This window comes from Zea mays, chromosome 8, assembly GCF_902167145.1.
Source record: "Zea mays cultivar B73 chromosome 8, Zm-B73-REFERENCE-NAM-5.0, whole genome shotgun sequence".
Classification (NCBI taxonomy): domain Eukaryota; kingdom Viridiplantae; phylum Streptophyta; class Magnoliopsida; order Poales; family Poaceae; genus Zea; species Zea mays.
The window spans coordinates 168,014,735-168,039,996 of record NC_050103.1 but is presented as its reverse complement, the minus strand read 5'-3'; the positions used below and the strand labels follow the sequence as shown (position 1 = coordinate 168,039,996).

The 25,262-nt window shown below is 50.3% G+C and overlaps 2 protein-coding genes across 2 annotated transcripts; both read left to right on the top strand.

Moving 5' to 3' along the window:
- Window positions 1-701: 701 nt before the first annotated feature.
- On the top strand, window positions 702-7,455 carry LOC100284419 (uncharacterized). Its single transcript, NM_001157314.1, is given in 6 exon segments — window positions 702-1,031; window positions 1,119-1,470; window positions 6,731-6,747; window positions 6,832-7,121; window positions 7,123-7,164; window positions 7,166-7,455. Coding segments are annotated over 6 exon segments (1,002 nt in total). The 5' UTR covers window positions 702-770; the 3' UTR covers window positions 7,206-7,455.
- Window positions 7,456-9,394: 1,939 nt separating this feature from the next.
- LOC100194181 (Nucleotide-diphospho-sugar transferase family protein) lies at window positions 9,395-11,096 on the top strand. Its single transcript, NM_001359420.1, has 3 exons — window positions 9,395-9,876; window positions 9,951-10,340; window positions 10,449-11,096. Exons 1-3 carry the CDS (start codon window positions 9,619-9,621, stop codon window positions 10,935-10,937), a joined length of 1,137 nt encoding a protein of 378 aa, NP_001346349.1. The 5' UTR covers window positions 9,395-9,618; the 3' UTR covers window positions 10,938-11,096.
- The last annotated feature ends 14,166 nt before the right edge of the window (window positions 11,097-25,262 follow it).

The following is a 25,262-nucleotide window of genomic DNA, read 5'->3' as shown; positions in this document are numbered from 1 at the left end:
AGTGAATTAGCTTAACACAGCACACTGAGCATTCATTAGGCCATGTCGGTCAAGCCCGACCACATATTTAAATCACATAAAGTCCAAATATTATAACCACATAAAGTCCACAACTTACTCAATTAAAGAAATTAAACACCGCGGGCTTTATTGGGCTAGGCCGACCCAAGCCTAGCTTATGTGCAGGCTATGTCGGGGACCCGATAAGCCAGATTTTGAGGCCCAACTTAGGCCTACCTTCAGACTGTATTAGCACAACTTATATGACTTTGTGTTGAATCGTGCTTTAGGGTTCTATTTTTAGACCGTGCTCGTAGTGATAAAAAAACTGTCCATGATGCCAGCACTATGCAGAGTACTAGAAACCACGCGCGTGGATCCTTGGCAAGCTGGAACGCTGGTCCGGCCGCAACCCTAGGACGCCCAGCAAAATCAAGTTGACGCGTTTAATTATCTTGCTTAATTAACGTTGCTCGATAAAAATCTTGGTTACCGCATTCAAATTAAAAAGATGTCGCATTGCGTGTCGGTGCATCAAACTAAATGCGCACACACATCGTGGTCTGAAAAATACGAGAAGGGAATGCTCTCGCCACAGCACATGTAACCTATTTGTGCGACCACGCTAATAAATAATAATTGCATCTGCAAAGAGACCGAGATCACGCTAAGGCCTTGAAGCAGATTGCAGAGACGATACCCTGTAACTGGAGTACTTAGTACGGGCAGTCTATAGCTTCTCCATTGCCCGGTTTGCAAGCAAGGAATTGATGAACAAGCATGGGGCTGGCCGGCCGTCTGGGCTTTGCGGGCAGGGCAAGGACGCCGCCAGCTACCACGTGCTGTCCTTCCTCCTCGGCGCCGCTCTCCCCACTGCCCTCCTCTTCTACCTCGCGTCCGACCGGCTCGGCGAGGGCTTGTCCAGCATCTCACCGAGCAGCTGGGGGAGCAGCCGAACCCCGACGACCCAGCAGCTAGCCGGCGCCACTGATCACACTGCTCCTACTTCTCCTACCTCCCAAGGTCAAGAGGTACGTACAACGTACGCTCTCGCGTCGTACATCGATTGTACAGTACTCTTCCATGCACGTTGCATGACACTATCGCGACCCTCGCAGTCCGAATTTGCAGAACTGGCTGAGCTGCTACCCAGAGTCGCCACCGACGACGACAGGACGGTGATCCTCACGTCAGTGAACGAAGCATTTGCGAGGCCTAACTCGTTGCTCGGCCTGTTCCGCGAGAGCTTCCGGGCCGGCGAGGGGACCGAGCACCTCCTTGACCATGTCCTCGTCGTCGCGGTGGACGCCATGGCGTTCGTCCACTGCAAGGCCGTGCACCCACACTGCTACCGCCTCGAGGTGGATTCCGCCACGTACCTCAGCTCCGAGAGCAGCTTCTTGAGCGCGGCCTACGTGGAGCTCGTCTGGGCCAAGCTCTCGCTGCAGCAGCGCGTCCTCGAGCTCGGCTACAACTTCTGAAAGTGTGAAGGTGTATTACAGAGAGAATGATTCACACGATACTCTGTTCCCTTACATCGGCAGATACAAATAGCCAGTGATAGCAACAATCACGGCAAGCAATCCTAGATTACATGCAGCTATACATGGAAGGAGCTAATCATGGGATGCTAAATGATTACACCGGTGAAGGGCAATGCACCTGGACGTGCATGCAGATGGAGCCGCTGATGACGCAACTAATGTTGCTCATCCAGGTCACCTGACGGTAGTGGGTGCATGAGCAAGCCGTTTAACACCCCCCCTTAGTCGGAGCGGGAGGAGGTCGAACGTTCAGACTAGTCCGAAACTCAGTGAAGACAGAAGATGGAAGGCCCTTGGTGAAGATGTCAGCAAACTGTGAAGTAGTCGGCACGTGAAGGACCCGAACGTGGCCAAGAGCGACACGCTCGCGGACGAAATGTAGATCAATCTCCACATGTTTCGTACGCTGGTGCTGAACTGGATTGCTGGAGAGATATACTGCACTGATATTATCACAGTAAACAACAGCAGCATGATGCAAAGGGTTGTGAAGCTCGAGAAGCAGCTGTCGGAGCCAAGTAGCTTCAGCGACGCCGTTAGCAACAGCACGATACTCAGCCTCAGCACTGGAGCGAGACACAGTTGGCTGCCTTTTGGAAGACCACGACAATAGATTATCTCCAAGAAAAACGGCATACCCAGAGGTGGACTTCCGTGTGTCAGGACAACCTGCCCAATCAGCATCTGTGTAAACAATTAAATTGTCCAATGAAGACTTGTGAATTAAGAATCCATAGTCCAAAGTACCACGAAGATATCGCAATATACGCTTCACCAAGGCTAGATGAGGCTCGCGGGGATCATGCATGAAGAGACAGGCCTGTTGCACAGCATAAGCAATATCTGGTCTTGTGAACACGAGATACTGAAGAGCACCAGCCAAACTGCGATATTGTGTCGGGTCTGATATTCGAGGTCCATCACTAGAGAGTTTGGATGAAGTATCAATAGGTGTGTTGCAAGGTTTGCAATCTGTCATGCCAGCACGATCCAGTATATCAAGAATGTAATGCTTCTGAGACAGAAATAAAGAGCTGGGTTGACGAGTTACCGAGATACCCAAGAAATGATGAAGGTTACCTAAATCTTTCATAGCAAATTCAGTCTGTAAAGCTGTGATAATGCGCTGAAGTAAGCTATAGTTTGTTGCTGTTAGAATAATGTCATCCACATATAAAAGCAGGTAAGCCATATCTGAGCCTCGAGAGAAGATGAACAAGGAGGTATCTGATTTTGCCTCAATAAACCCGAGAGAAGAAATGTGAGATGCAAACCGACTGTACCAAGCCCGAGGAGCCTGCTTTAATCCGTAGAGGGATTTGTTAAGGCGACAGACATAATCTGGGTGAGTAGAATCTGCAAAACCAGAGGGTTGCACACAATATACTGTCTCAGACAAAGTTCCATGTAAAAAAGCATTTTTCACATCAAGTTGATGAATAGGCCAGTCACGTGAGAGAGCTAGTGAGAGCACGGTGCGAATAGTGACAGGCTTCACGACTGGGCTAAAAGTTTCATCAAAATCAATACCAGGACGTTGGGTGAATCCTCGAAGAACCCAACGAGCCTTGTAACGCTCGAGAGAGCCATCTGGACGCAGCTTGTGACGGTAGACCCACTTTCCAGTGACAATATTGACGCCAGATGGACGAGGGACAAGATCCCATGTCTCATTTGATTGTAAAGCATCGAACTCTTCGGTCATGGCAGCATGCCAGTTTGGATCAGCCAAGGCACGACGAAGAGAAGTTGGGACCGGTGAAATAGCTGCAACATGAAGATTGAGCCGGTCAGTGTCAAGGCGGAAACCTGATTTGCCACGAGTGACCATCTGATGTGTATTGGCCGTCGGGGAGACTGAGACTGCAGTACGGTGGCCAGTTCGAGTGGACACGACTGGGACCGTGGGAGCCAATCCTCCTGGAGCAGCTGGAGTGGTGATCTGGTGACGGGTGTGTTCAACACAAACAGGAGGACACTCATGCGTTGTTGAGGGTGGAAGTTCATGAGTTGGCAAAGTTTGCCCAGACGTTGCTTGGACCTCGCCTGGAGAGTATGCACGAGGAGCAGACGTGGGTTGCGCAGCAGCCAAGGATGGCCCAACCAATTCCCTGCGAGGCCCGCACGTGGGCTGTGCAGGAGGGCTAGATGGCGGGCTGTCGCCTGGAGGTCCATTTGCAGGCTGCAGGCGCAAGACTACAGGGGCACATGGACTACTGGGTTGCTGGCCAGCAGCAGCCTGTGTAGGAGACGTGTGCACATTGTGTGAGTTACCTGCAGGAGAAAAGACAGGAAGCTGGACGGAGTCCATGTCAGTGAGAAAATCAAGCGACGTTGGTTCAATGGGGCATTGGTTGCTGGCAAAAGGAAAAGATGTTTCGTCAAAAGTGACATGGCGGGATATAATGATACGGTTAGAAGATAAATCAAGGCAACGATAGCCCTTATGTTCGGATGGATATCCTAGAAAAACACATAATGTAGAGCGAGGGGAAAGCTTATTTTGTGCGGTGGATGCAAGGTTTGGATAGCAGCGACATCCAAAAACACGTAAATGAGAATAAGATGGCTGCACACCGTAGAGAGCATGGTATGGTGTACGAAATTGAAGTGTTTTTGTAGGATGAAGGTTGAGAAGATATGTGGCGGTATGAAGGGCTTCAGCCCAATAGGACGGTGGGAGGCTAGCTTGAAACATAAGGGAGCGCATGATGTTGTTGGTGGACCGAATAATACGTTCGGCCTTGCCATTTTGTTGGGAGGTGTGTGGACATGACATGCGAAGCACAACACCATGGTTGAGAAAGAAATGACGAGCGACAGAGTTATCAAACTCACGGCCGTTGTCACATTGAATACTTTTAATCACAGTGCCAAATTGAGTGCGGACATAGGCAAAAAAGTGAGAAATAGTGGAGAAGGTGTCAGATTTAAGGCGTAGAGGGAAAGTCCAAGAATAATGTGAACAATCATCAAGAAGAATGAGGTAATATTTGTACCCTGAAATGCTGACAACCGGAGAAGTCCATAAATCACAATGGATTAAATCAAAATTGGCTTTGGCACGAGAGCTAGAGTGACTAAAAGGTAAACGACAATGGCGACCGAGTTGACATGTATGACATAATGACTCAGTGGCTTTATTACATGAAATGGAATTAGTGCTAGATAGTTTGGAGAGGGCCTCATCACCGATGTGACCAAGCCGACAATGCCACAACGTGGAGGATGAAGAGGTGATGAATGCTTGGGGCGGCGATGGCAACAAGGGGTAGAGATGTCCAGAGCTATTGCACCTGGCGATCACGCTCCGAGTGTGAAGATCCTTCACAGAAAGGCCATAAGGGTCAAATTCGATAGAACAATTATTGTCAGTGGTAAATTGACGAACAGAAATTAAATTTTTGATAATATTAGGGGTGACAAGAATGTTGCGTAAAGAAAATTGACGATTATATAAGGGAATGGTAGTGGAACCGATGGATGTGACAGGAAGTGTAGATCCATTGCCCACTATTACGGAGGAGTGGGAAGGAGAGGGAGGATAAGAAGTGGTGATGTTACCAGCATCTGAGGTCATATGAGATGTGGCGCCGGAGTCCATATACCATTCACCCGAGGAGGGAGGGTTGAGCGTCATCGTGTTGAAGGAGTGGAGAAGATCCGCCTGGTTCCATCCAATGCCTTGCGTTGGAGTTGCAGGAGGTGGTGTTGCGTACCCAGTAGGCACGGCAGCAGTTGGGGACGAGGCAGCCAGCCCACCAACCGCGTAGAGCCCAGTGGGCGCTTGAGGAGCCAAGTTGGGCCTTGGTCCAAGGATGGAGGTTGCCCCAGGATGTGGCCAGATCTGAACAGTGCCTGACCATGGGTTCCAGGGGAGGTCAGCACGTGGAGGAGGCGCGGCCTGGGCCACCTGGGAGCGTTGGCCAGCAGCGGGAGTGGACGCAGAGTTGCCGCGGGTGTTGCGACCACCGCGACGATTGTTGCGGCTGTTGTTGGTGCCGCGGCGACCAGTGCTGGCGGGCTGGCCGGTGGCGACGAGGGCTGTTGGAGCAACGACGGGGCGATTCTGCATGGTTAGTTCCTCGAGAAGAAGATCCGAGCGAACTTCGACAAAGGACGGGAAGGGCTTGGCGCGACGGATGAGAGACGCCAGATGAGCAAAACGCTCGTTCAGACCGCGCAAGACGGCAAGAACAAGAGTGCGATCCTGCACAGGTTCACCAAGGTCACCAAGAGCATCAGCCATGGCCTTCAACCGGCGACAGTAGTCAGAGACGTTGAGGTCGCCTTGGGTGAAGTTCCGAAACTCGGCGTCGAGGTACAAAGCACGGGTCTCTTTGTTGCCGAGGAATTGGTCTTCTAGGCTGAGCCATGCACGTCGGGCAGTTGTGCCGGGCGACATGACAAGCTGGACTAGACTTGCCGAGATGGTGCCGAAGATCCAGCTGAGGACAACGCACTCCATGCGAGTCCAGGCCGGATCGGTGGAGAGCGAGGTGTCGGAGAGAACATGGTCGGACAGCTCGTACTTGCCCACGGCGAGGAGGAAGAGGCCGCGCCATTGTGTGTAGTTTGGTGAGTCGGTGTCGAGGACGACGGGAATGAGGGTGCGGATGTTGAGGACAGCCACTGCCTGGGTATGGAGTGCGGCAATGGTCGTGGCCTCCAGCGCACGTTGCTGCTCCTGCATTGCGCGCTGGGCTTCTTCGAAGGTCCGGCGATCAGCCTCAAGGCGAGCACGTTCTCCATCAAGAACTTGCTGTTGAGCAGCAAGGCGCTCTGCCTCTGCCCTGTTGTCGGCCATGGTGGGGAGGGGATGACGGGAGGGAAGATGCAGCGGGCGAGAAACGCCGGCGGCTGGGATGCGGAAGCGAGGGTCGCAGGAAGCGAGCCGCTCAAGATACCATGAAAGTGTGAAGGTGTATTACAGAGAGAATGATTCACACGATACTCTGTTCCCTTACATCGGCAGATACAAATAGCCAGTGATAGCAACAATCACGGCAAGCAATCCTAGATTACATGCAGCTATACATGGAAGGAGCTAATCATGGGATGCTAAATGATTACACCGGTGAAGAGCAATGCACCTGGACGTGCATGCAGATGGAGCCGCTGATGACGCAACTAATGTTGCTCATCCAGGTCACCTGACGGTAGTGGGTGCATGAGCAAGCCGTCTAACAACTTCCTCTTCACGGTACGCATCAGCCAGCCAGCCGGTGTCGAAGCTGAAACGATTAATTAGACCTACAACTTCCTCTTCACGGTTCGCTGCATGCAGGACGTGGACGTCGTGTGGTTGCGCAACCCGTTCCGGCACATCAGCGTGTACCCGGACATGACGACGACGTCGAGCGACATATTCCACGGCGACGCAAACAGCCTCGACAACTGGCCCAACACCGGCTTCTACTACGTCAAGGCAACGAACCGGACGGTGGAGATGCTGCGGCGGTGGCGGGCTGCGCGGAGGAGGTTCCCGCCGAACCACGAGCAGGCCATATTCAATCAGATCAAGCATGAGCTCGCCGCCGACCTCGGGGTGCGCATCCAGTTCCTCGACACGGCGCGCTTCGCCGGCTTCTGCCGGATCTTCCACAGTGACATGGGCGCGGCGTGCACCATGCACGCCAACTGCTGCTTCGGGCTCGCTAACAAGCTGCACGACCTCAGGGAAGTGCTCGGCCAGTGGAGGAACTACACCGTCCTGCCGCCGCAGGAGAAGAAGAGCCGAAAGTTCATCTGGAAGGATCCCGGCAAGTGCGGAACGCCGGACAAAAAGAACTGGTCGATAAATACATGAGATCACGTATCCCTAGAAGCGACTAGGGCACTGGACTGCCTGATATAATTCTCGTTTTTCAACCACAAATTGGTGAAACAAATAAAATGGTATATGTTGTTACATTAGTACACAGAAATTCTATACGGTTGGTTGTGAACCCATTTACAACGATATTTTTTAGAACTGTCTTTGATAGAATTTAGTATAAATAATTATTTATACACACGGATAACTGACTAGTGAATTAATTTTTCAGGAAATATAAAATGAGGTTTAAAAATAGTAAAAATATATTTTTTTAGGAGAGGCCTTTTCCAGGCCCAGCCCTCCTCCCATCTCTATCGAAGAGATAATAGATAAGTCCTGACATTTTCGCGCAAAATTCACTGCTACACTGTCGGTGGAAATCAAATCCATAACCTTAACCTCACTCATAGCACCATCTATCACTGCATATATCATTTACTTTATACCTATATTCCAGTTTTGTTGCACACATATTAGAACAATCCGAGTATAAATTGACTATTTGAGGTTATAAACGAAATCAAACGAAAAATTTGTCAACTATAAAGTTTCATAACTTTTAAAGTTCTACATCTTTTATTTGGGTATTTTCCAATCCGAGTTCGTTTGAAAATTTTGCATTTTAATTTTGACAAATTTAAATATAATTTTTGATAGCCAAAACATTTTTAAATAAAAAAAGTTGTCAACTATAAAGTTTCATAACTTTTAGAGATCTACAACTTTTATGTTGATGGTATTTTCATACGAGGTCATTCAAAAAATAGAAAAGCAGGATAAAAATAATTTTTAGTGGCGCTTTCTTAATAAAACCGCCACTAGAAATAATTTTTAGTGCCGGTTGTTTAAGAAAATGCAGAAATCGTCACTAGAAATAGCACCGACGCTTAAATTGAAATCGCCTGTAAAATTTAAATCGCACCACAGACTTTGAACTCTTTTCTACTAGTGTTAAAGTTCGAAGACCTTAGCTAACAATTAGCCCTAGCCACTAGAATAGTAGAACTGGAGTTATACCGTTGAGGTTAGGAGCGTTGAGGTTAATAGGAGATGCAATAGAGTCGAAGTAACATAATGATGGTTCACTATCGCATTATAGTTTTAGAGTTTTTCCTATGTCACTTAATTACAAAACCAAACTAAAGGCTTTTAACTTGGTGTGGTAGAACAAAGGACTGTGCACAATGGTGAAATGTATAATTTCGAATGTACAACATGCTTGCTTTATGGGTATTGTGTTATTTTTTTTTGCTAAAACAATATTGTAGTATTTACACTTAGATTTAGGAGATATTGTTGTTTGCTTGTTTGTAAGAAGAGAGGCAGATAATTTAGATATAAGAAAGTGTTACTTTATATTATCCTTGGTAATGATATATATGGATAATTTGGCACAAACGTAGATATTATATTGTATTATCAGTTATAACGACGCTTCCCCAGAGTCTACATGCTCGACAATTTTAACGTGCAACTGCTCGAATTCTAAATACTTTGTATGTGTAGCTGATAATAGCTGGGGTAGGATTACAATTTCTGAAGGGGTCAGATAAATGGGTGAGCATGTTGTCCATCGTCTTTCCCGAAACTGCAAACTGCCGTGCTGCTTGATAACCCCGTTGTTGTAAATGCGGCAAAACATTGCAGTTTCAGAGCAGAGCCGACAGGTTCTTTCAGAAACCTGTATCGGTTTAAACGGGAAGCGAAGAAGAATGGGCGGCGCGGGTTGGGAAACACTTGCCATTGTCAAGCTCAAGCCTTGTCGTCGTCAGTTTAATTTGTTTCAGAAAGCTGACAACGGACGGAAGACGAGTAGACGACTGAGGTTTCTTGTTCGGAGTGGGCATCTTGCCTGACCTATGGCACATTGGCACGTGTACCGCGCTTCAATTCGAGTGGTTGCACGTTAAAATCGTCAAGCATCTCTCTTGATGCTGACAGATCTCTAATTCTCTGTTCTTCCGTATGGATCCTTTGCATAGATAAATCTCTGACAACCCTGCACTTTGAAGCCTGAATAGTCTCCGTTGCAGAAGCTTCGGCGGCAGCGCAGACAGGTAGAATCACTGAATAAAAGAGTTGAATTGAATGAAACGCGAGAGTCGAGTTGGGCAGCACAAACTGGCACGTCTAGCGTCCGACTAGCAATCTCCAAGAGAGGTCAATTTCGGAAATATGCCAGCTAGCTGGGACTCTGGACTAGCTAGCTAGTACGAGTAGCACTAGCAGCATTACTTTCGCTCGCGGCTGGCTGGCATGGCGACCTCCAAGAACAGCAGCCCGTCTCTGTCTCCGCTGGTCGTCTTCCTCCTCGGGGCGGCTTCGGCCACCGTGCTGCTCCTCTTCTTCCTGACGGCGACGGCGAGCCCCGCGTGGAACGCGCTGGAGGCCGGTCCTCGCTCTGGCTCAGGCAGCGTGCGCTGCAGTACTAGTACTCCACGAGCAAACGGCACGGTGGTCGTCGACGCTCTAGAGCAACACGCCGGCGGAGTAGGAGCTCCTCCAGCGAACGAGGTAATGCGCTAGCTGCTTCCTTGTTCTTGGCCACCGGCGATGAGCTGATGCCGTGTTTTTTTGTTCTCTTTCAGGCGGGCGCGTCCGGCTCCGATGATGACGATGCGGGGTTTGCGCGGATGCTGCGCCGAGCGGCGATGGAGGACCGGACGGTGATCATGACGTCGGTGAACGAGGCGTGGGCGGCGCCGGGGTCGCTGCTGGACTCGTTCCTGGAGAGCTTCCAGGTGGGCGAGAACGTGTCGCACTTCGCGAAGCACGTCGTGGTGGTGGCCATGGACGACGGCGCGTTCCGGCGGTGCCAGGCCGTGCACCCGCACTGCCACCTGCTCAGGCCGGAGAAGGCGGGCCTCGACCTCTCCGGCGCCAAGAGCTACATGACCAAGGACTACCTGGACCTCGTGTGGAGCAAGCTGAAGCTGCAGCAGCGCGTCCTCGAGCTCGGCTACAACCTGCTCTTCACGGCACGTGCCTCGCTCGCTAGTCGCTGCTCCCGTTGAGTTTTCACTGGTTTATTCACGAGTTACGAGGCGGCGTTCCGTTTGACGACTGGCGTGGCGTGGCGCGCGCAGGACGTGGACGTGGCGTGGTTCCGGAACCCGCTGGTGCACATCACGATGGCGGCGGACATCACGACGTCGAGCGACTTCTACTTCGGCAACCCGGACGACCTGGGCAACTTCCCCAACACGGGCTTCATCTACTTCAAGGCGACGCCCCGGAACGCCCGCGCCATGGCCTACTGGCACGCGGCGCGGCGGCGGTTCCCGGAGAACCACGACCAGTTCGTGTTCAACGAGATCAAGCGGGAGCTCGCGGACGGGCTGGGGGTCCGGATCCGGTTCATCGACGCCGCCACCGTCAGCGGCTTCTGCCAGCTGGGCAGGGACCTCAACCGCATCGCCACCGTGCACATGACCTGCTGCGTCGGGCTGGAGAACAAGCTGTTCGACCTCAAGAGGGTGATCGTGGACTGGAAGCGCTACATGGCGCGCCCGCTGTGGGAGCGCCAGATGGGGAAGATCGGCTGGACGTTCCAGGGAGGAAGGTGCATACACTGACTCACTGCATTTGCACTGCACGCGGTGCCTGGATGGATTGGCTCGATTCAAATCTGTAGGACTTGCTGAAATCCGGGGCAACAATCATCGTCCAACCAGCATATGCGTAGCCTGTCAAACACTTAAAACTCAGAAGCATTTATGACATCTTAATTAACTAGTATGTGTCTCTTTCAGACACATTGTTTCTGTTCGTACTACACTGTAGTACGTGCGAGAGACGTGTGTGCCCTTGTTTCTTCTGAAAACAACGTGCGTACGTGAAAGCGACTAACTGGCTGATTCACCATCATCATTGATCTAATTAAAAGGAATGAAACAAGGCCTGCTGATAAATAATAGTCTGGACTGTTAAACTAAACAACGTAAGCTAAGCTGGCTCATTACCCTGGTGATGGCAGCATGTGAATCTCGGCTGATCCGATCCGATGAATCAACTAAGCCCTGTTCGGTTGTTACGGATTGATGGATTGATGATGGATCGAAACATTGATGATGGATCAAAACGATTCATAGCAGGATTGATTCTCTTATATAATCTTTGATCAGATAGAACGATTTCGAGTGAAATTCGGCATGAACGAACAAGGCCTAAATAAAATCCTGGCACGAACAAACAAGGCTTAAATGGAATCCGGGAACCGTCAGAGGAGTAGCAGCGATGAAAACCCAATGGAAATAGAAGAACAACCACTTTTCTATTTTATTTTTATATTTAAGGGTTAGTTTGACAACTTCATTTTTTAATGATTCTTATTTTCTCAAGAGAAATGAACTAATTTCTCTTAAAAATAAAAATATTTTAGAAAAAATAAGGTCGCCAAACTAAAACTAGCCCTAACACTGAAACTAGAATCGAAATCGGAATAGCCAAGAGCGAAAATAAATAACAGCAAAATAAATAGGTGTATGGAAACACGAGAACATAGAGAGGAGGAAACATATGAGAAATATGTACCATTGTGCTTTAATTTATATGTGAATAGAATACAAACTAGCCCCCTACATACATAATTATACATCCAACAGTAATACTACAGAGCCAACAACGCGCAAGAACCACATCTACGATTAGGTGTTACATCAGGACTGAATAAAGTTCTATAGGAACAAAAACTAAACACAAACTAATAATAAAAGCATACTACTCAGTGGCGGATCTGCTCCCCCTCCCCCCCTCCCCGCCCATGAAACTTTATTGAATATATAGGTGGAGTATAGAGAAGAAAGAATAAGAGGAGAGAATAATGAGCCCCACTCCATTAGATAAAGAGGTGAAGAGTATAGGGGGAGGGAAAGAGGAAGAAGAAGGAAGAAAAATAAGCCATTTTAACATCTTATATTGTCTTTGTCACTGGTTACTAGGAAATGAGCCCCACTTCATTGGAGAAAGAGGTGAAAAGTATAGGGGGAGGGAAGAGGAAGAAGAAGGAAGAAAAATAAACCCTTTTAACATCTTATATTATCTTTGTCACTGGTTACTAGGAAATGAGCCCCCCCTAGTCCATTCCCGGATTCACCATTAATAATACTATATATAGGATCTAGCTCAAGAGGACATCTGCTCTCGAGATCAAAATCCCAGTCACCTATCTCAATGTCTTCTCTGTTATTGGTAGCGCTAGGGTTGATATCCATGGGGCATTGTCCGGCTTCCTATAGGCTTTGGGATCACCTGAAATGCTCTCCTGTTTGGGTCCATCTTACTCCTTATTTGTCACAGCTTCAGCTCCAGAAAATTTGAAAGACTTGGTGGAACAGGTCATTATGTGCTCTAGAAAATCGTAGAGTTAGAGTTGTAAGTCTTTAGAAGACATTTAGATAAGTCATTTTTAGGGATGGACTTTCGGTTTAATTGGTTTATTTGGTGTCAAAAAAGTTTGGTGTTTGGAAAATGGAAACCAATTTTTTGTTCAGAAATAAAAAACCGCACAATTTGGTGTTCGGTTTTTTAGTTCGGTGTTTGGTATTACCACAATCACCAAACAATTTGAAACTGCAATCATAAAATTGCATAAATAACATACCGATAATTCATCAACAAGTACTTAATGAAATTGCATAAACAATTTAGTGTTGAATAAGAGCAACTAACACATAGTTCTTAAAAATTATAATGATATGAGTCTAGGGTTGTCGGCGTTTCGAACCCGGGGGGTCCCTGGACTGAAAGGGAAATGTGCCCTTGGGCCATTTCTAAGTATTTTGGTGATTGAGTGCCAACACAAGTGCTTAAATGTAAATCTATGCCCATGAATGGACAAAGTGCAAATCAGGAGCAAAGGTATGTTTCCATGTCTTAGTACATTGATTTTGTGTACTAATATACTTGTCTAAGTATCAGAAACAGGAAGAAGAAGAAAAGAGGGGAGTTGGCTGTGTTCAGCCAAGAGGCTGTTTCGGTCTGGGGCACCGGACTGTCCGGTGGTGCACCGGACAGTGTCCGGTGCACCAGGCTGCCTCAAGCGAAGTGGCCGCTCTCGGGAATTCGCCGACGGCGTACGACTATAATTCACCGGACTGTCCGGTGTGCACCGGACTGTCCGGTGAGCCAACGGTCGGCCGGGCCAACGGTCGGCCGCGCGATCTGCGCGGGACACGTGGCCGAGCCAACGGCTAGAAGGGGGCATCGGACTGTCCGGTGTGCACCGGACATGTCCGGTGCGCCAACGGCTTCAAGTTTGCCAACGGTCGGCTTCGCTAATTAAGGAAGGAAATCGGGCACCGGACAGTGTCCGGTGCGCCCGACGACAGAAGGCAAGGATGGCCTTCCAGATTTGTTCTCAACGGCTCCTAGCTGCCTTGGGGCTATAAAAGGGACCCCTAGGCGCATGGAGGAGCACACCAAGCATTCCTACAATATTCCTAAGCACCAAGACATCGATCTCACGCATTCGTTTCATTGTGATAGCATCTAGAGCTCTTGTTGAGTTGCGAACTCTTTGAGTTGTGTTGCGAGCTCTTGTTGCGACTTGTGTGCGTGTTGTTGCTCTGATCTTTTGAAGTCTTGTGTGCGTTGCTCATTCCCCCTTTGCTCTGTGTTCTTTGTGAACTTCAATTGTAAGGGCGAGAGGCTCCAAGTTGTGGAGATTCCTCGCAAACGGGATTGAGAAAAAGCAAGCAAAACACCGTGGTATTCAAGTGGGTCTTTGGACCACTTGAGAGGGGTTGATTGCAACCCTCGTCCGTTGGGACGCCACAACGTGGAGTAGGCAAGCGTTGGTCTTGGCCGAACCACGGGATAAACCACTGTGTCGTCTCTGTGATTGATCTCTTGTGGTATTGTGTTTTGTTGAGACTCCTTTCTAGCCACTTGGCATTTATTGTGCTAACACTTAACAAGTTTTTGTGGCTATAAGTTTAAGTTTTACAGGATCACCTATTCACCCCCCCTCTAGGTGCTCTCAATTGGTATCAGAGCCGTTCTCTTCAAGAAAGGGACTAACCGCCCGAAGAGATGGATCCTAAGGGGAAGGGAATCGTGATCAACGACAAGGAAAAGGAGTCCTTCGTCAACGAGCCAAAAGATGACAAATCCAACGACTCTGGCTCGGGCCACAGACATAAAGCTGGGAAGAAGAAGAAGACAAGACGTATCAAGGAGATCGTCTACTACGACAGTGACGAGTCTACTTCTTCCCACAAGGACGACGACTACGACAAACAAAAGACGGTTAACTCAAACTTTTCTTTTGATTATTCGCGCATTCCGCACAGCTCAAATGCTCATTTGCTCCCCATTCCACTTGGCAAGCCTCCTCACTTTGATGGAGAGGACTACGGATTTTGGAGTCACAAAATGCGTACACACCTATTTTCTCTCCATCCAAGCATTTGGGAGATTGTGGAAAGTGGAATGAAATTTGATAGCTCGGATAGTCCTTCATTTATTAATGAACAGATCCATAAAAATGCACAAGCAACTACTGTGTTGCTAGCCTCTTTGTGCAGGGACGAGTATCACAAGGTGAGCGGCTTGGACAATGCCAAGCAAATTTGGGACACCCTCAAGATCTCTCATGAGGGGAATGATGTCACCTTACTCACCAAGATGGAGTTGGTGGAGGGCGAGCTCGGACGATTCGCGATGATAAGGGGCGAGGAGCCGACGCAAACATACAACCGGCTCAAGATCCTTATCAACAAAATAAGGAGCTACGGAAGCACGCGATGGACGGATCACGACGTCGTCCGCCTAATGCTAAGGTCATTTACCGTTCTTGATCCTCATCTCGTGAACAATATTCGTGAGAATCCCAGGTACACGAAGATGACGCCCGAGGAGGTACTCGGAAAATTTGTAAGCGGGCGGATGATGATCAAGGAAGCAAGATACGTGGACGACGCCTTGAATGGACCGATCAACGAGCCTCAACCCCTTGCTCTCAAGGCAACAAGAAGCAAGGAGGCGCTACCTAGCAGGGTGGCACAAATTAAGGCAGCCGGACTTAATGATGAAGAGATGGCCCTCATCATCAAAAGATTCAAGACGGCGCTTAAAGGTCGCAAGGGACAGCCAAGCAAGACCAAAGCCAAGGGGAAGCGTTCGTGCTTCAAATGTGGTAAGCTTGGTCATTTTATTGCTAACTGTCCCGACGATGATAGTGATCAGGACCAAGGGAACAAGAGGGAGAAGAAGAAGAATTATAAGAAGGCAAAGGGCGAGGCTCATCTTGGCAAGGAGTGGGATTCGGACTGCTCCTCGTCTGACTCCGACAATGAGGGACTCGCCGCCACTGCATTCAACAAGTCATCCCTCTTCCCCAACGAGCGTCACACTTGCCTCATGGCAAGAGAGAAGAAGGTAATCACTCGTAATGATGTCACTTATGATTCTTCTAGTGACGATGAGTCTAGTGATGATGAAATAGATTACTCTAGTTTGTTCAAGGGATTGGACAGAAATAAAATTGATAAAATCAATGAATTAATTGATGCCTTGAATGAAAAGGATAGGCTTTTAGAAAAACAAGAGGATTTGTTGTATGATGAACATGATAAGTTTATTGTGGGGGATAGATATCCCCTGGGTCCACTAAAGAAGTAAAAGGCCTCACGAAAAGCCCAAGGGCCCAATAATTCGTAAGGTCATTCTTTCGTGGGCCTAGGGAAAGACCACCAATAAAGAGGACGCGGGACTGATTAGTGCAAACACAGGCGGCCCACAACGTCGAACGAATGAATCACAAACAGAAACCCGACTTTCCCGCGCTGAAGCCCCCATGCAACGGAGCCATGCGAGGATAAGTCGGCGGAGGTTACGTAGGGATAAGCTCAAGAAGTTCACTATCTTTCAGCTACTTGTTGCTATCATAACATATGTAATGCTCCACGGCCGAGTATATAAGGCCTAGGGGGCACCCCTTCAGATCGATCGACCCTATTCTACTCAGCCACCCACAAAAACTCTCTGCGCCCTCTATCCGGAGAATCCTCTTGTAACCACGCTCATATACTTACCAGGACGTAGGGTGTTACGCACTTCTAAGCGGCCCGAACCTGCAAACCTTGTCCATTGTCCCTCGTGCGATCGGCACGAACCATTTTGCTACAGTCGTCGACACCGTCCTACTCCTAAAAGCACCTTGAGGGGCAACCCCGGGTGTGCGGTCGGACCCAAAACACCGACAGCTGGCGCGCCAGGTAGGGGGTGTGTCGACGATCCAAGCTAGCTCAATGGCCGTCACCTTCCACAGCAAGATTACCATGCGTCCCGGATCCACATTCTGCTTCGGAACAATCTCATCCGTGGCGGACGAAGAGGGAATTCTACACCGCCTCGCGGATCTACCGGAACAGAAGTCTCCTCCAACAAACTCCGAGAATGCTGGAAAAACGCTACCTCCGGCTCTTCGGAACAAGATCGCCTCCGGGGAGGCTGGAGCTAGACGCTCGCTGACCCGGAAGACTCCGCTGTCTACTTCCCCGACGAAAGAATGGACACAGGTCATGAGAAGGAAGGAAATCAGAGAGAGGCCAGTCATTCTTCCCGTTCCTCCGGCCTCAAAGGAGAACGGAAAGAAATTCGCCGCGGCAGCAATGCCGTTCTACCCCGACGTCCTCTTCATTGGGAGGGCAGAATCGCCCGCCGTCTCCGACGATGAACCGACTGCGCCCGGAGAAGAACCGCCTCAGCGAGAGTCCCGCCGACGAAGGAACCGGCGCAGGAACATCCGACGACATCACGCCGCTGGAGAACGGGATCCGGAGCAGCCTGTCTCGCGAGACGAGGTCTCAGAGATAGGAGAAACTCCGGAAGAACGCGTCTTCAGGGAACGAAGGAACTCCCGACGACGAGATCGCCGTCGGACTCAGGAGCAAGCCGAGCAAGATGCAAGGCAACGACGCGAGAATCCGCTCTTCGGGCGCAACCTGAACCCCGACTTCGCCCGAGCTATGAATACGCCGAGCGAAGTCGGAGGCGTTCTGGCCCGGATAGCCGACGGACTTCCTCGGACCCCCGACGCCGAGGGATACCGGCGCCTGTTCACTCAGGCAGCCAATCATCTTCTACCGCTCGCCCATCCGCCGAACGATCTGCGACACGCCATCAACAGTCGCCGAGACGCGCGAAGCTCTATCAATGCTTCGCGCGAACGGCGGCACGAGAACGAAATTCGCCGTCGGGAGGAGTATGACCGAGATCATGGCTTCCCGACTCAAAGCCAGGCCACCCGAACTGAGTCAGCAACGGCTTCAACTGGTGGAACCACCCGGGAACGGTCGAGGAACCACCACCGCCACTCCCCTCCCCGGGACAGGCGACATCCTCGACGACAGGAGGACACGTGCGGAGTATCTGCTCTTACTCCGCGCCTTAGGGCCATCCAATGGCCTCCAAACTTCAAGGTATCCAATGTCGACAAATATGAACCTAAGCAGGACCCAGGGGGCTGGTTAGCCGTCTACACCACCGCCGCTCGGGCTGCCGGGGCATCAGAGGACGTCATGACTGCGTATCTGCCCATCGTCCTCGGGCAAGACGCACTGCAGTGGCTACGGCATCTACCCCGACACTGCATCGACGACTGGGGAGACTTCAGCCGACGTTTCACCGCCAACTTCCAGTCTCTCTCCGACAAGCCAGCGCAACCATGGGACCTCAAATCCATCAAGCGCCGGGGAGATGAGACTCTCCGGTCATACCTTAAAAGGTTCCAGACCATGAGAAACCGCATCCCCGAGGTCACGGAGGCGGCCGTGATCGAGGACTTCTACAGAGGATCTAATGACTCGGCTTTCGTCCGAACCATACTACAAAAGGCGCCAACCACCTCCGAGGAGCTGTTCCGGGAAGCCGACCTCTACATCACCGCTGACGAGCGGGCCCAGGACCTCATCGGAGGAACAAAACCCGTACCAGCGGCACCACGACGCGACGCGAACCAGCCGCCCGACAAGCGCTGGGAGAAGAGGCCTCGCGAAGAGGTACACGCCGCCGGACCACCCGCCTCTCGCGCCCGAGGAGGACCTCGTGGAGGCGAACGCACGCTGGACGACATCCTCGACGCCCAGTGCCCGTACCACAAGGATATGCGCCACACTCTCCGCAACTGCCGGGACTTCAAGCACTCCGTCGGGCATGGCCGACCCTTCCAACCTCTACCACCTCCTCCGCCGAGGGGAGGACCAGATGAACCACGACAACCCCATCAGCCGGAGGAAGGGGGAGGTGGAGCTTTCCCGCGCGTTGACAGGGAGGTCAACGTCATCTTCGGCGGGCATGGGTCGCAGGAGAACAAGAGACAACAAAAGCTCAACGACCGCCAGATACTGGTGGCGACCACCGGCCCTCCCGCCCCGTACCGGTGGTCGGAGCATCCAATCACGTTCACTCGGGAGGATCAATGGCTCAACTTCGACCACCCAGGCAAATACCCGCTCCTCGTCGATCCGGTGATCCGAGAGAGCCGGGTGAAGAAGGTACTAGTGGACGGGGGGAGCAGCATCAACGTCACCTTCCCCCGTACGCTTCAAGGCTTGGGAGTTCACCTCAAAGAGCTCCACGAGTCAGACGCTCCTTTCTTCGGCATCGTGCCGACGGAAGGGGAGTATCCGCTGGGCCACATCTACATGCCGGTCACCTTCGGGACTCCGGATAATTACAGAACCGAGTTCCTGAGGTTCGAGGTGGCGAACTTCGACTGCGGGTACAACGCCATCATCGGGAGGCCAGGGCTGGCCAAGTTCATGGCCATTCCACACTACACGTACATGATACTGAAGATGCCAGGACCACAAGGAATCATAACTGTACGCGCCGACTTCCAAGGCGCCGCAGAATGTTTCCGAGTGGCCATCCAGGCAGCCCTCACCACCAAGCCATCAGCGATTTCTTCTACACCGGCGAACTCTAAGCCTGATGAAGACCTCGCCGTACTGGCAAACGAAGCTCAGGCCGCGACCTCTATGCGGCCGACTGAAGACACCAAGCGGATCAACCTGGGCTTCGCTGATGAGCGCAAGACGGCCATCATCAGCTCCAGTTTGAGTGACAAATAGGAAAGCGCGCTCGTCCAGTTCCTGCAAGATAACCGAGACGTATTCGCATGGCAACCTGCGGATATGCCGGGAGTCCCAAGAGAACTGGCCGAGCACAAATTGAAGGTCTATCCCCAGGCGAGGCCAATCCGGCAAAAGCTGCGTCGTTTCACGCCCGACAAGAGAGAGGCCATTCGTGCCGAGTTAGCTCGCTTGGTCACGGCCGGATTTATTAGAGAAGTATTACACCCCGAGTGGTTAGCCAACCCTGTTCTTGTACTCAAAAAGAATAAAGTGGATTGGCGCATGTGCGTCGACTATACTGATCTCAACAAACACTGTCCGAAGGATCCCTTCGGGCTCCCAAGGATAGATCAAGTGGTGGATTCCACCGCTGGATGTTCGATGCTGTCTTTCTTAGATTGCTATTCCGGGTATCATCAGATTAGTTTGGCAAAAGAAGACGAGGAAAAAACGGCGTTCATCACCCCATTTGGTGCTTTCTGTTATACCTCCATGCCGTTTGGCCTCAAAAACGCTGGAGCGACTTATCAGAGAGCTATTCAAACATGCTTAGCCGATCACTGGGGCAAGCGTGTGGAAGCTTACGTGGACGATGTGGTGATCAAAACAGAGAATCCAGAAAACTTCATCGAAGACTTACAGCTGGTTTTCAACAGCTTGAGAAGATATAGATGGAAGCTCAATCCTGAAAAATGCGTCTTCGGGGTACCAGCAGGAAAGTTACTCGGATTTATTGTCAGCCACCGGGGAATTGAAGCTAATCCAGATAAGATTGAAGCTATCATGAAGATGGAAGCTCCTCGATCACAGAAGAAGGTTCAGCGACTCACTGGATGTATGGCAGCCCTGAGCAGATTCATATCCAGACTGGGAGAAAAAGGTCTGCCATTTTATAAACTACTGAAGAAGGTGGATAAGTTTCAATGGACTTCAGAGGCACAAGAAGCTCTAGACGCACTGAAGAAATTCCTGACAACACCGCCAGTATTGAAACCGCCCCGGCGAGCTACGCCGACTCAGCCGGCTGAAGATCTGCTGTTATATATCTCTTGCACGACTCACGTGGTAAGCACTGCGTTGGTAGTCGAGCGAGTGGAAGAAGGGCATGCCTATCCGGTTCAACACCCCGTCTATTTCATCAGTGAGGTTCTAGGCCCATCGAAGAAAAAGTATCCTCAAGTTCAGAAGCTATTATATGCAGTACTTCTAACTGCCCGCAAGTTGCGTCACTACTTTGACGACCACAAAGTCATAGTAGTTACTGGTTTTCCAATAGGGGACATTCTTCACAACAAGGAGGCCATTGGCCGGATAGCCAAGTGGGCTTGCGAGTTGGGGTCCCATGATATCGAGTTCCGACCTCGCACTACCATCAAAACTCAAGCACTGGTCGACTTCGTATCAGAGTGGACAGAACAGCAAGTGCCGGATAATCCAGAAACCACAGAAGTATGGCGAATGTATTTTGATGGCTCGCTGAAGCTGCAGGGAGCAGGAGCAGGAATTCTCTTCACTGCACCTGGAGGCGAACACCTCAAGTACGCTCTCCAATTGCTATTCCCGGCCTCTAACAACGCAGCCGAGTATGAAGCTTTGATACACGGATTAAATATCGCCACATCGCTGGGTGTCAAGAGACTGATGGTATATGGGGATTCTCTGGTAGTCATCAGTCAGATAAACAAGGAATGGGATTGTTCAAATGATTCAATGGGGAGATACTGCGCCGCTGTCCGAAAGCTAGAAGATAGATTCGAAGGTCTGGAGTTTCATCATATAGAAAGAGATCGGAACACGGCGGCTGATATACTGTCCAAGCTCGGATCCGGTCGAACTCAAGTCCCGCCCGGGGTCTTTGTGCAAGAAATCCTTCAGCCGAGCATCTCGATGGATCAAATAGAAGAGTGCAACATCATAGACCAACCCGAGTCAGACTCTGATGACTGGAGGCAACCGATTATTAAGTATATAAAGAATGAAGAAGAGCCAGATGACAAGAACTCAGCAGAGCGCATTGCCAGACAATCAGCTCACTACACACTCATTGGGGAGGTATTATATCGGAGGGGCGCGTCAGGCGTCCTCATGAAGTGCGTTCTCCCGTCCACCGGGAAGCAACTTCTGGAGGAAGTCCATGCAGGGCAGTGCGGAATACATGCAGCATCCAGAACATTGGTCGGGAAGGTTTTCAGGTCAGGATTCTATTGGCCAACAGCAAAAAATGATGCAGCCGAGCTAGTTCAGAGATGCGAAGCTTGCCAGTACCTGTCAAAACAACAACACCTGCCAGCACAGCAGCTACAAACCATACCAGTAACTTGGCCTTTTGCATGCTGGGGATTGGATATGATTGGACCTTTCAAGAAAGCTCAAGGAGGATACACCCATGTATTGGTGGCAATTGACAAGTTCACTAAATGGATAGAGTTCCAGCCCATTGCCTCTTTAACCTCTGCTAAAGCCGTGGAATTCATACAAAACATAATATTCAGATTTGGGATACCAAACAGTATCATCACTGACTTGGGATCCAACTTTACCAGTTCAGAATTCTTTGACTTCTGCGAGCAAAAAAGCATTCAGATCAAGTATGCATCTGTAGCCCATCCGAGAGCCAACGGGCAGGTTGAGCGAGCCAACGGAATGATATTGGAGGCACTCAGAAAAAGGGTCTTTGATAAAAATGAAAAATTCGCAGGAAAATGGATAAGAGAATTGCCTTATGTTGTTTGGAGCTTGAGAACTCAACCTAGCCGGGCCCTGCATGGAAACACTCCTTTTTTCATGGTCTATGGGTCGGAAGCAGTGCTACCCGCCGATCTCAAGTTTGGGGCGCCAAGATTGATTTTCGAAAGCATAGCGGAAGCTGAGGCCACCAGGCTGGAGGATATTGATATACTTGAGGAGGAACGACTGAATGCAGTAATACAATCAGCGCGATACCAGCAGACTCTAAGGCGCTATCACGATAAGGCTGTGCGGCAAAGGTTCTTTTCAGTAGGGGACCTCGTCCTCCGCCGAATTCTAACGGGGGAGGGACGACACAAGCTATCACCCTTATGGGAAGGACCCTTCATAGTAGCAGAAGTCACTCGGCCTGGATCGTATCGCCTCACCCAGACGGATGGTACAGAAGTCGGGAACTCTTGGAACATAGAGCACCTCAGAAAGTTTTACCCCTAGCTGTACTTCAAAACAGCCGGGGCGGCCATGTACTTTGTAAAGTGGAAATATGTCATCAATAAAGAGAGATTTCAAAGATACTTGATTCATTTATGATTGACTTGCATTCTTACTTAACTCGGGGTGACCACTATACCCTACAAACGGAGCAATCGGCTTAAGTCGGCAACGACTTAAGGCGGTGCAACATGCTCACGCGTACTTAACTCGGGGTGACCACTATGCCCTACAAACGGAGCAATCGGCTTAAGTCGGCAACGACTTAAGGCGGTGCAACATGCTCACGCTTACTTAACTCGGGGTGACCACTATGCCCTACAAACGGAGCAATCGGCTTAAGTCGGCAACGACTTAAGGCGGTGCAACATGCTCACGCGTACTTAACTCGGGGTGACCACTATGCCCTACAAACGGAGCAATCGGCTTAAGTCGGCAACGACTTAAGGCGGTGCAACATGCTCACGCTTACTTAACTCGGGGTGACCACTATGCCCTACAAACGGAGCAATCGGCTTAAGTCGGCAACGACTTAAGGCGGTGCAACATGCTCACGCGTACTTAACTCGGGGTGACCACTATGCCCTACAAACGGAGCAATCGGCTTAAGTCGGCAACGACTTAAGGCGGTGCGACATGCTCACGCTTACTTAACTCGGGGTGACCACTATGCCCTACAAACGGAGCAATCGGCTTAAGTCGGCAACGACTTAAGGCGGTGCAACATGCTCACGCTTACTTAACTCGGGGGTGACCACTATGCCCTACTAACGGAAGTTACCGGCTAAAAGTAATTGACAGTTTGAACCAGTATAAACATACTCACGCTTATGCAGTTCGAGGGATGATCTCCATATCCCGCAAACAAACTTCATAATTATCATGTAGCATACCACAAATTTGCAAGCTAATAAATTCTGATGCGATAAGAAAGAAATCATAACATTCGAATGATAAGCTGATGTCCTCTAAATAAATACTTGCTCATGCTAACTGCGCGCTCAGAGCACGCGAACTGTTTCTTTATTTTCCAATGTCTCTCTCAGGAACGACTGACGAAGAAGGGCGATTCGAGGAATCAGGGGCAGCAACCACATCGGCTCTTATATCCTCGGGGACAACCACGCCAGGTCTTCTCATCAAGATTCGTCCCGCCCGAATGGCCTTGTCCAGGGCCTTATCGCGCTGAGTTTTGAAAGTGACAGCAGCCTCTTCAGCAACTTTAACAGCCTGCTGAGCAGTTTCCAACTCCCGGGCAATGGTTTTCTTGGAAGCTCGGAGTTCCTTGATGGTGGCATCCTTTGCTGATAGCAACTGTGTAAGGCGGGCCACTTCGTCCGAAGATTCTTGCAGTTGACGGCGCTGACTGTCAAGCTCCTCCATCGTAAAGCGGTGGCTCCTCTTCAAGATGGTCAGCGAGTTACTAGAATCCCGGTACAGTCTGTCCAAGTTGTCGCGAGAAGCAGCAAGGATACGTTTTTCTTCCTACAAGCAAAAATCAAGCTCATTCAGAATCCAAGAGCGTGATAAGGCGAAGCACAGGTTCGTAAGCTACCTTCTCAGAGTTAAGCTGGACATGAAGAGAAGAACTCAGAGCGTTAGCATCATCCAAAGCCGCAGAGACCTGACTCAACTCGATCTGACTTTGAGAAGACTTCTCCTCGAAGTCAGCGCATCGTCGAGTCATTTCAGCTTGATCTTGAGAATGTTTTTCTTCAAGAACTATGATCTGCCGAGTCATCCCTATCAAGAAGTATTCAAACAAAACGAGGTCAGAAGGTAAAACAACCTACGGACAAGAATAAAGAAGAAGAAGAAAGGACACTGACCAGCATTGGTGGCCTCCAACTCAGATACACGACGACGAAGCAACACTGGATTCCAACGCTCGAGAGATGACGCCACTTCTGGGGTAGAAGCACCCTGTGACTTCAGTTGACTGGCCAATCCATTCACCAAAGCCTGACGAGAAGAACAGATGAGCATAATGACAGCAATTCATGCAACATAGAGATCAAGTTAAAGCACGGCACGGCACCTGGAGGTTGGAAAAGAACGAAGGGATCCCCAGGTCAGGAGAAATCAGCTGATAATCAGGTATCAGACCACCACCCGAAGCAGCTTGCAGTAGACCAGCAGGAACAAGCTCAGTACATTCAGCAGACTTCAACTCCAGACCAGTGGGGATGCTGCCCTCCAAAGCGACCCCCTGATCCGGAGTCCGAGCCACCATCATGCCGCCAGAATGCGGAGGTGAACCCACATGAACATCCATAGAAGTGCAGGAGGGAGACCCCGCTCGGACACCCTCGGGGGCTGGGTCAAGGTTGGCACTGCCCACTTGAGCCGGGTCACCCCCGGCAACACCCTCGGGGGCTGGGTAGTGGCCTACACTCCTCGCCTGAGTTGAGTCCTCCCCGGCGACACCCTCGGGGGCTGGGCACATGTCAGCACTATTCAAAGGATCCAAGCTCTCTGCCGTGACCACCTCTAAGGTCGACGGGCCTTCAGCTGTTTCCACAGGATCAGGACGGTCCAAGTCATTATCCCGGCCCTCAAGATCGTGCTCTAAGGTCGACGAGGCATGGGACGACCTCAACCCAGCATCTGGCACGGCTGCGCAAATTTCTGTTGCATCAA

What these genes read in the sequence shown, in the direction of transcription:
- LOC100194181 (NM_001359420.1), top strand. Translation starts at nt 9,619, where the DNA reads ATGGCGACCTCCAAGAACAGCAGCCCGTCTCTGTCTCCGCTGGTCGTC. An exon ending in GAGCTCCTCCAGCGAACGAG is followed by an intron (nt 9,877 to 9,950) that starts GTAATGCGCTAG and finishes GTTCTCTTTCAG; the next exon opens with GCGGGCGCGTCCGGCTCCGA. An exon ending in GCTACAACCTGCTCTTCACG is followed by an intron (nt 10,341 to 10,448) that starts GCACGTGCCTCG and finishes TGGCGCGCGCAG; the next exon opens with GACGTGGACGTGGCGTGGTT.